The 12,185-nt window shown below is 33.2% G+C and overlaps 1 protein-coding gene across 1 annotated transcript in view; it reads left to right on the top strand.

Moving 5' to 3' along the window:
* Positions 1-11,643, top strand: part of LOC143081008 (ubiquinone biosynthesis protein COQ4 homolog, mitochondrial-like) — a 30,143-nt gene extending 18,500 nt beyond the window's left edge. The window contains 7 exon segments of the mRNA XM_076257241.1: positions 1,270-1,273; positions 1,990-2,086; positions 2,670-2,772; positions 3,303-3,353; positions 3,355-3,530; positions 5,520-5,618; positions 11,568-11,643. Coding sequence (XP_076113356.1) covers positions 1,270-1,273; positions 1,990-2,086; positions 2,670-2,772; positions 3,303-3,353; positions 3,355-3,530; positions 5,520-5,618; positions 11,568-11,643 — 606 coding nt within the window.
* The last annotated feature ends 542 nt before the right edge of the window (positions 11,644-12,185 follow it).

Here is a 12,185-nt window from a genome sequence, read left to right as displayed (position 1 = left end):
ATTTCATTTTAATTCGACATGAATAAAATTTTATTAAATATTCAATAACAAGCTTTTGCAATGTTTTTTCTTCCTTTTAGTTTCAGACCAGCCCAACACAAAAGAATCTTCAGAAACGTTCCTTCTTTGGAAACAGATCGTATAAATATTTTCCGTTGAGCATAAACAGTTCTTTTTTATGGCCCCGCAACAATGTTGTCGGTGCCATATAGTTTTACCCTTGTCCGTCATTCCGTAATTCCGTAATTCCGTAATTCCGCAACAAACCATTATACGGATTTTTTTCTAAACGCCTTCAGATATTGGGCTGATTTTTGGTATGTGAGTTAACTATGATGAGTTACAGATCAAATTTAAGTTTTGTTCCGCGCGGCTAATTTTTGCCGAAATTACGGGCTTTGGATTTTGATAAATTGTTGAAAATCACAGTTATCAGGACTTTTTTTTAAACGCTTTCAGATATTGGGATGATTGTTGGCATGTGAGTTAACCAAATGTGTTACAAATCAAGTTTAAGTTTTGTTCCGCTCGGCTAATTTTGCAGAAATTACGGGCTGTGGACTTTGATGAATTGTTGAAAATCACAGTTATACAGACTTTTTTCTAAACACTTTCAGATATTGGGATGATTGTTGGAATGTGGGTTACTCATGATGAGTTACAGATCAAGTTTAAGTTTTGTTCCGCTCCGCTAGTTTTTGCTGTAATTTCGGGATTTGGACTATGATAAAGTTATACGGTCCTTTTTCTAAATACTTTCAGATATTGGGCTGATTTTCGGTATGTAAGCTAACCATGATGAGTTACATGTCAAGTTTAAGTTTCGTTCCGCTCCGCTAATTTTTGCCAAAATTAAGGATTTACAACTTTGAAAATTGTTGAAAATCACAGTTATACGGACTTTTTTTTCTATACGCCTCCAGATTTGAGCTGATTTTTTTGTATGTGAGACTACCATCATGTTTGTGTCCACATGTATTATTGATTGCAGATTTTTCAACTTTTTGAGACGGGGCCATTCGTGTGGCTCTGACACATCTAGTTATTTTTTTTTATCTTAAAATAGCTGGCCTTTTCGTTTCTCCTTATAATATGATCCCTTTTGACATAGATGCTATTATATGAACTAAAAAGTCCAGCTCCTCTTAAAGTTTTACTGCATTAAAGACGTATTGAAAGCACAATCTTGTTCTTTTTGTAAAAACTGGAAAATGACGTAGAAACAATAGAATGAAAGCATATTTGTTGTTTATTTTGTTTTCTTTACAGAATGGTATGTAAATACATTTCATTAAAATGTTAAAGACGGCAACTCATTGGAGCAATAATTTCAAAATTAAATATCTAAGAGATGAACATTAAAAAAAAATAGGTTAAAAATATGACAATGATAACTTTTAAAACTGGAAATGGAAACGGGGAATGAGAGAACAATCCGACCAAAGAGCAGGAAAAAACAACCGAAGGAAATAAGTTTTTTAAAAACACATCGAAAATATTCTGCAGCCGAGACAGGCTTAAGCTTATCCCTCCTAAAAGGTATACTAGTTCAGAAAAAATGTAAGTCACACTCCGAAACTCCGAAACATATAAATGAATCAAAATTTAAAAAAAACGCATACAAGACAATAAAGGCCAGAGGTTCCTTACTTGGGACAGGCGCACAAATGCAGCGAGGTTAAACATGTTTTGTTAGATCTTAGCTCCCCTATACACCTAGACAATATGAAAATCATCTATAAAAAATGAAAATGGAAATGGGGAATGTGTCAAAGAGACAACAACCCAACCACATAACAGATAACAACTTAAGGTCACCAATAGGTCTTCAATGATTCATCTAATGTGGCAAACTGTGTTATAATGGTGTTACACCTTCATAGTATAGAGGATTAGTGCAAAACATTAAAATACTAGTAGATAAATCTGATTATCAAATAGATGTAATATTTAGTTTAATATTTCTAAAACTAATGTTTGTCATTTCAGATATGATATCCACTCTAGGAGAGACAACAGGATATTTTGCTCTGAAGAAAATGAAACAGAAAATGTTGGAAGATCCAGTTGGAAGACAAATAATTGAGTAAGGGTTATTATGCTGTTGTAATAGTTTTAATCGTTGTTATCATTGTAATCAATAGTTTTAACAAGAATATATGTATTACTGTGAGATTAATTGATTGATTGAGTTTGACTCCACTTCTGGCTATATCCTGGTCGCCAGTTTTATTGAAGGAGGTAGCCAGAGTGCCTGGAGGGAACTAATTAACCCACAACATCTACTATGCAGTATGGGTTTTTCTCATTGGTGAAGGCTGTATGGTGACCTATAGTTGTAAGCTACTTCATCATTTACACAACATTTGTATAAGAGTTAGCATACTATGAAATATGTGTATCTTCAAGAAGTACTTGGAAATAAACAATTTATCACAGGAAAACTTATAATGCCATTCATAGGTAAAAAGCTAAGGCAACAACAAATATGAGACACAATCCCCCCCCCCTCCCCCCCCCCCCCCCCCCCCCGACATATGGTATTCAAGACTCATACAGAAGTCTGAAAAATAACAAATAAAAAAGCAAACAAAACATTTAGTTGAACATGGTATAATACTATTCTCTCTTTCAGAATTTGATATGCTTATTATACAAATATTTTTCAGAGAAGAGCCAGAAATCAATACATCCACATTATCTATAGACTACTTATGGAGTTTACCAGATGACACTTTTGGTAAAAAATACTACAATTTTCTCAGTAAAAATGTAAGTTCAATGTAACAACATGTTATAAAATGATTTGAAATAAGTTTAACTCAAATGAAACCCAGACAAATTCTTTTGAATGTCTGATTTTATCTGAAATATGGTTTGATTAATCTTTACTTAGTAAAAGACTAGTCTTTTTATTATAATAAAAGAAAATATATATTTGGAAAAAGACATCAATTTTGTTATGCAATGCAGCTACTTAAAATTTAGTTGCTGCAAGGGTTCTTTAAAATACAGATGGATTGGCACCCTCTTTACTCGAACCTTATGTTTTAATTTCCCCCTTTCTGAGTTGCAAGCTTTTATATATCTTCCACTGCCTATTATGATATTTTGTTGTTGATTTTTAGACAAATTTACCTGCTTTATCATTAACACTTACTGAAACCTATTAGATATTCAGTTAAAGATGCCATAAGATATAAAATGTCTGAAGTTACTGAAAATAAGAATATGTAGTCTTTTAAGAACAGATTTTTAAAACTTGAAATGTTAGACTTAAACAAGGAAATTGTTTATTTCAGGGTTTCTCCCCCGATGCAAGACTTCCTGTACATTTTGTAGATGATCCATGCAGAATTAAAATATGTTATGTTACGGTACAGACAGACACATGATTTATTTCAATCTGTACTGGGAATGCCTCTTCATATGTTAGGAGAAGTAGCAGTGAAATGGGTGGAAGCTATTCAAACAGGACTGCCAATGTGTGCACTAGGAGCATTTTTTGGACCTCTGAGATTAGGTTCTGTGTAAGTTCATTAATATACATTGTATTAACAGATATAGTTCAATGAAAAAAGAGACATCCAAGATACAGATGTCTAGACTAGAATGAACCATCAAAGATGTGGTATGAGTGACAATGAGACAAGTTGAACTCTCTATCCAAGTCACAATTTGTAAGGGAAGTTAACAATTATAGATTAAAGTACTGTCTTCAACACGGAGCCTTTTGCAATAAATAAAGGGCCCAACAAAAATGACTAATGTAAAACCATTCAAACATGAAAACCAACGTTCTAATCTATATAAAAAACAAGAAACAATTATGAACCACATCAACAAAACACAACTACTGAACATCAGATTCTTGACTTATGACAGGTAACAACAAAAGCAGCCGGCTTCCTCCGCCTCATTTTTAGACTTATACCTCGAATTCGACATACACAGTCATCTTAGTACCAGAATCTATGACAAACGAGACGATTTTGATTTTGAAATTATCAATTTCCCCCACCTTAGTAGCAATATACCAACTTCACCTGCATATGGAATATACATTTCCCAACTTATTCGGTATTCAAGAGCTTGCAGCTCCTACTCAGACTTTGTAAAACGTCACCAGTATCTGAGCAGAAAGTTGATGAACCAGGGGTATGTCAAAGAACGTCTCGTCCTTTTTCTAAAAAAAGTTCATCGGAAGGTACCCAGAACTTGTTGATAAATATTCCATATCAACTTCACAAATAATACACGATGGTCTTGAAGTATAGATTTTGCGTACTGACGTTGTTTATCATCTTAATAACGTGTTATATTATTCTTTTATTTGTCTTTATTAATATTACTTTTACTGTTAAGTCTGTTTTTTTAGATATCCTTTTGACATAACTCTGTGCTTATGTATCCCTTCATACTTTGAACGACAAAATTATTTTATGATGTGACTCTGTACCTATGTATCTTGTCATACTTTGAATGACAAAATTATTTTATTTATTGATATTACTTTTACCAGAGACATATAAATACATGTCTCTGCTTTTACTGTTAACCCACTTTTTTTGTGATATACATTTGACGTGACTCTGTACTTATGTATCCCGTCATACTTTGAACCACACTATTATTTTATTTATTATTATTATTACTTTAACTGTTAAGTCAGTCTTTGTTATATCTATTTTGCGTGACTGTATTTATGCATCCCGTCATACTTTGAACGACAAAATTATTTCATGTCTACCTGTGCGCATTTCAAACGCGCATTTTTACACCAGTACTCAAAACCCTCCTTCCTTGATGGGTGCAATTTACATAGACAGATAAAATCGTATAATATAATCAAAATGAGGATGTTAATTTGATGTATGCCCTTTTGTGCTTCTTCGTTACATTTGTTGTTTTTATAGTGATTAAGATGATAACACAATGTTGACTGCTGTACCCCTATTTTTGACATTTTTACCTATTGTGTCTATTTGTTTTGTTCACGCATCGGTGACAATATAATGGAATTTGATGCGACTGTCATACAAGTGAGAGGTTTAGCTAGCTATAAAACCAGGTTCAATCCACCAATTTCTACACTTGAAAATGCCTGTACCAAGTCAGGAATATATGACAGTTCTTGTTCATTCGTTTTTGATGCGTTTTGTTATTTGATTTTGCCATGTGATTATGGACTTTTCGAATTGATTTTCCTCTGAGTTTAGTATTTTTGTGATTTTACTTTTAATATGTACCAAGTTACTACCAACCTCCACTTATAAAGTAATAACTTAGAACTTATAAATGATTAGGTTAGGCAATATGTTAGGCTTTTTTTAGTGTTAACAAAGTAGTTAACTTCCATATTAAAACTATATTTAGAATTAATTCAGACTGCTTGTTTATTGAAGTTTTATAATTTTATCATATTTTATGCAAAATGGACATAACTTTATACAAATAACTTCTAACATCATTTTGCAGAAAAAAATAAATAATTAGTTTGGTATCTCTTTTCATTTCAGAAATAGACAGCAATATGTGAGTATATACTTACCCTGGGCCATCAGATGTGGCACCAATTCAAATTTTTTGATGGCAATATATTTAGTACTGCAACCAGAGTTCATTTTTTAAAACTTTAATGGTCCGGAAGAACACACACCTAAATTATATATCGATGGAAAGAGGAAAACGTGTATAATAAGAAAAGTTGGGTCGTAAAAATCCAGAGTGGTCACAATTTTGTGAAATTGAGGTCAAAGGTCAGACCTAAAAATATCAACATTTCAACCACAAGGACAAAAAGGAGAAATATTCTGATATTTATTCAATAGAATGCTACAAAAACGATTCAATCATAAGCATATGGTATGAAACGATGTTGAAACGACAAATTTGACTACTTATATGAAAAGCTGCCATTAAAAAATGGCGTTGATTTGGACCCTTCTGATTTTTTTCCATTTAAGACATAGCAAAAGAAGAAGTGGCCTTGACCTTTTCACATCCATAAACTTTCATATTGTGTATAGTATTTCACTATAGTATATTACAGAATTATTTTCTAAAGTATAAAACACCAGTTTATCAAACTATTTCAATATTTTTTTCTATCTTTGAAAAAAACAAAATTCAAGCGCTGAAACAGTGTTTTTAATTTTGCATCTTAAAGGTTGTGTATTTTGTGAAAATTAGTATCTAGTTATAGATAAACACATTTTGTATTTGCAAAGTCTAGACAGGGCAGTTATAACACAAACTATACTATAGTCACACGAGGCGAATGCGAGGTTTTAAAAAAATGAATGTAAAACAAAGTCAGTTTGGTGCATGAACATTTTTTTAGTGGGATAATCCTGGTAAAAAAGTTAACTCATTAATTTTTTAAGGGAAGGATGAAAAATTATACAATGCAATGCCAATTTTCAAATGTTGTAATTCAAAATCAGTCATGGTCCTTGTATAACTTTTAAAAGTGACACACAATAGCTCAAGTATTCATAAAATAGGGACATGAATCAATCTCTTAGTCATCATATGCGGATTCAGTACGCGTATTAGCATTACAAGACACTTCCCTTTTTTATAAGAACAAGTTCGGCGTAGGACAGAGTTTGTTCAAAGCAAACACAGTTTTTGAGTACAAATGCTATCTGGAGCGTAAATACCGTGATGATTCGGTGAAACTCGTCAGATATAGTCTTACCTTTGCAAAGGAAACACAAAAGAAATGTGAGTACAAAGTTTCGATCAATGTTAGTGACCCATATTCCCATATGCATATGCATGATGTATCTGCACTGCCAATCCAAAATGTAATGGGGCGAATGTTGCTACAGAAACGATTGATTTTGAAATAGCCATCCATTTACGAATTTTTGTTATCTTTAGGGACAATATACGGTTCAGAAGCGCCTTTGTGTTAATTTTATCAATTAACTAACAAATGAACTTTTGAGCGTAGGCTCCGTGTCGAAGACCGGACCGTGACCTATAATGGTTTACTTTTATAAATTGTGACTTGGATGGTGTGTTGTATCATTGGCACTCATACCACATCTTCCGATATCTATTAACAAGCTATGCATTTCCATAGAAATACCAAAACGAGGACATAGCTCTTAAGAGCACTGGTGGCAGGGTGAAGTAATTGTTCTTCTTTTAATGTATCCTTAATATTTTCAGACACACCTTGGTGTAATTCTGAAAGTCTTAACATAGACTTCAATTTTCCTGCAGCAGATATGGCATCCCCTAAATTGAGTTCAGAGCTGAACTCTTTATTTCATATCCCTTGGTCCCACTGTGTCTGAATTGTAAGGTGTCACAATGTAAAATTGATCGGTATATATAGAGGATGTGCTACATGAGAAAGGCTTTTTTTTTATGGAAGAACAAATCACATCACTAACAATCGTTATTAATGAACTGACAGCAAGTTCAAATTCTAATTTTTCAGTAACTGTTTTACTTAATTGCACAGGTGTTGACTTCAATAAGTACTTGGTTATGCATGGATAAATGATTACTCACATTAATAAGCACAACTTAAAAGACTGTCAACACGTTTAGAGGACTCAGTTTTGCGTAGTTTTCTGGTTTTTTTTTAAAGGTTTGTCTTTTACATAAAAACCCTGTTTTCATATCCAAACTACAAGGAAGAAACTGAGCGCGAGATCGTATAAAAGTGTCAGGTTGTGAGGATACATGTCGATCAGTTTGATCACATGTATGGATTTCTGTTGTTTTTTGTTGAAATGTTGTCACTTGGTCTTCTCCCGACCGGCAGTAAAACGAAGTGGGGCGTCCGTTTGGCTGTGCGGGATGTATCAAGTTCGCAGTCACGTCCGGTCAGAATGGGGACGTTAAGTCCGATGCCTCGTGTAAAGGGAGTGTCACGTTCTTTGCATGTTAAAACCCTTGAATCAACTCTTTGAGGAGTCCGAAGGTGGCCTGTTGCAATGGAAAATTTCTGTCCCAATCCAATATACCATCATTTTCCAGTGGCAGTCTAAATTTTCCCGATCATCATCCCGAATGGCCTCTATTATGACAAAACCTACCTATTGTTTTTATTGTTAACTTGTTCTCGTCCTGAACATGCATGAAATATTTGTCACTGGACGTTAAGCAACCAACAATCAATCAATCAATCTAATTTAAAGACGCACCAATTTTGCCTTCTGGTGCAAGTCTCATAACATCACTGATGATTCGCCCACGGAAAGCAGAATATTAAGAGAAGTTGGTTTTAGCATCACCTTGTCACACACCAAATCTCTGCGAATCTTCAATAGTACTTTTCCCCCGACCACTTGCATGCATATTAATTGCTCTGAGGTTAAACATTGACATACAATGTATTTTCACACAATGTCAACTATAGTCATTATCCGGAAAAACCTCTTATCCGAAGGATTTGGTTAACTTTTATATAAAGTCAAAATTTTATTAACAAAAATATAACTTATTTACAGAAAATACACGAAAGAACTACTATATATATTCAAATCACTCAAAAATAAATTAACTTCTCCTACAAAATCTACATAATCACATCGAAACTATCAAATTGATGGTGAAGGAAAATATAAATGGTGGAGCTGATTGACGGATAGGAAATTTCCGTAATTAAAAAAGGTACAAATGATGTTTTTATTTTTGAGTTTTTGACAAAATTGTTTGGAATTTGCCCAACAAAATTTGCATGCAGTATCGCAATAATATGTTTTGTCCTCTCAAATGTCAAATACTATTTTTGAATCATATGTTTTCTCGTTTTCAAAGAAAAACGCGTTAAATTTCTACCTAAAAAACAGCTAACTTTAAGTTTGAAAGTTTTACTTGGAGATGGTATTATATTTACGTCTTCATCATTCCGATGATCCTTGATGATATGTGCATAGAAAATATTTACGAAAATAGCGGGAAATTTAACCAAAAAATATATTTTTGGATTTTAAGGTAACTACCCAAAACCATAAATTGAGGGTATCCCCATTAAAGGGATAAAATACAAAAATGTGACCATAGAAACTTTTTACGACCCGACGGAAATTAAAATATAGATATTATTCTATCATTTAAAACAATTTGCAGCCGTGTGTTATTCCGGACCATTAAACTCGTTAACTAAGCGTCTTTTTCGATGTCAGTTGCAGTACTAATTGGGAGAAACACTGGGAACAAAATCAGACAGACTTACGAAATGAACTAAATATAAAACCACAGCTCCTGTACTAGATAAATAGAAAAACAAATATTTCATCCAATTGTATTTATGTATTGTGATGTTCCAACTAATGATGACGTAACGAGTTTCCTCTGTTCTTTAATCTGTTATTTTAATATTTTTATGCTCGCCTAGGGGCATAATGTCTTTGGCCTGTGTATCCATCCATCCATCAGTTTGTCAGTCTGTCTCGCTTAAGGTTAAAGTTTTTGTCAGGATAGATTTTGATGAATTTGAAGTCCAATCAACTTGAAATTTAGTACCCATGTTCCTTATGCTATGATCTTTCTATTTTTAATGCCAAATAACAGTTTTTACCCGAATTTCACAGTTCACTGAACCTAGAAAATGATAGTGTGAGTGGGGAATTGGAGTACTATGGACACATACTTGTTCGTTCTTTTTCCTCTGCCTTTTTTTCTTCCCTTAAATGTTATTTGTTTTTTCATCAGGTCTATAAAATAATCAATACTTATTAGCCCTCTTAAACCAAACCCTTTTTGTTTTATGAGTTATCTCCCTGTACCATGTTTTTTCTATGTCTCCTCTGTACAGGTACACAAAATTAATGATTATTTCTTCAAATTAAAACAACATGAGTTTTTAGTATATTGTTTTGAGGTTTTTATTCTAAAACAATTATCAATTATATTGAACTACTTCTTTTTGTAAGTTTGTGTTGCTCAGACTGGTTTTCTATGTTGTGCATTGTTTTGTTTTGCCATGTGTCAGTGTGTTTTAAACACATGAGTTTAATTATCCCATTTGTATCTTCCGCCCCACTTCACTCATTTCAATCCTCAAGGATTTGTCCGTGTAAATAAGTTTCTCAATCAGCAAATTCTTTATGCAGATTGAGTATTGAGGAAGAATCTCATTACACTACTATATCACCCCGTATAACCCCGATACAAATGAAACCGGACGTTGACGCGTTCGAGTCGAGCACACCTTGAACAACCGAGGTAAGACAGACTAATAATTACAATTTTAAGGTAAGTCCTTTAATATTTCTCATGATATTTTGCTTCAATATATACTATGATATGTCACTTATATGGTATTGCTATTTTTTTTTTTAAATACTTTATTACTAAAGGCTAAAATTAACGAAACGCACGACCTTGGCAATAGTAAAAGCATGTTTTCTATTTTTAATCGTTATAAATTCTAAGTTTCTCGCATCTTTTACTTTTGCAAACATACATTTCTAAAAATCTTATCGTTTTACCTAAACAAAACACTTAAAGTTGTAGATATACATGCTATATAGACAACGAAAAGTGCATCTCTTTGTGCATCTTTAATTTTTAACTCTGTACGCTTCGTTGTCTTTAAATTACATTGTTTTATACTGTACGAGTCGTTGTGACAATAATGCGTTTTAAAACAAAATTATCATGTTTTAAAACATATTTTTGTATGTAAATCTTAATATACACATTGCAAATTTACCATCATAAGCCAATATATTATTCTCATTGTACAGACAAATTCCAATTTCGTGTATTTCAATTCATTTGTGCACATAAGAAGTTTCATTAACCATGCGAACATGTATATTATTTTGAAATTCAATCGTTCGACAAATTTCAGATGTTATTGATTGAGCGGACGGCTACCTGTCAATCTGTCATTAGAAATCGTTTCTAGTATTGGGCAACAATAATTTTATTTTTTTCTCGGAAGGGGGAGGAGTGGATTAGAGTCCTGAGGAATAATTTAAAGGCCTGGTAAACGCTGAAAATTAGCAACCCTACAAGAAACAGGATTAAAATTCTATTCTGAAGTGTACAATGCCGGAAAACGATTATTTTTCAACAATGAAAAATAAAATTTTCGCACGATTATGCCACGTAAAGAAAATAAAAAATATATTCTTCTGCCCCCTCCTGATATCAACAAGTCTTCTCCTTATGTCCAGTTATGTAATGTGATATACAAAAGGAATAAAAAAAAATAAGATCAAATTTATACTACAAAAGCAAATAAAGCATGCCAGCAAGGTAGCAACAAAAGACATATATTAGGTTTTATAGGTTTGTGCTTACAAAAAACTTCAGCATTTGTTTTAATAACAAATAGATAATCTTAAAGCTTACGGGGGGCTTCTGACCACTGGTCCCTTCTAAAAGATGTTTTCGAGTGGCTATGCTACTATATATGCTCTTGGCGTTATGCTAGTATAAAACACGAACACATATATGACAAAAAGACATGAAATACCTATCTAACTTAAGAGTAGTTGTAGTTACTGGGAGCTAGTGCAATGTCAATTTTTCAACTACATTTTTTTTTATTTGAGTTAAATGTAATACGTGTACTTTTTAAATTTCAGTATATATCTTATGGAGGAGGAGACAGCCGAGGGGTCCGATGACTCAGAAAAAGAAGAAGTGGAATATCACAGATGATCACAGTCGCAAAAATAGAGTTCATGAAAACCAAAAACAGGACAGTGTTCCCGGTGATAGTAAAACTTACCGCTACCTTTGTCATGTTTGTGGCCTTATGTTCCAGTCAAGATCTGGACTATCAATCCACATTAAGGACAAACAGATACAAATGTAGCATTTGTGGTGATGGTTTTAACCGGCTTTGGGACTTTAGAGGACACCTCAATCTACACAATAACATCAGAACAGAGAAGTGTCCCCTGTGTAGTAAACAATTCACGTACAAGAATTCCCTGAACGTCCACATTAAGGCTCACCACTCAAAAGAAAAAGAAATTCCGTCGTACCTGTGTAGCACTTGTGGTTGTGGATACAAGTCCTTGGACGCGTTGAGGGAACACAGGAAAGTGGTTCATGAAGGTCGCCTTTTGTCCTCCATATGTGGAAAACAATTCAAATGGCGATCAAGTCAAAAGTATCATTTATCTGTTTGTAAACTTGTACAGAGAAACACATAATAATAAAAAAATTTCACTACAAATATTTTTTCTTATTTAACA

Source organism: Mytilus galloprovincialis, chromosome 6 (genome assembly GCF_965363235.1).
Source record: "Mytilus galloprovincialis chromosome 6, xbMytGall1.hap1.1, whole genome shotgun sequence".
Taxonomy (NCBI): Eukaryota; Metazoa; Mollusca; class Bivalvia; order Mytilida; family Mytilidae; genus Mytilus; species Mytilus galloprovincialis.
This window is presented reverse-complemented; position numbering and strand designations above follow the sequence as displayed.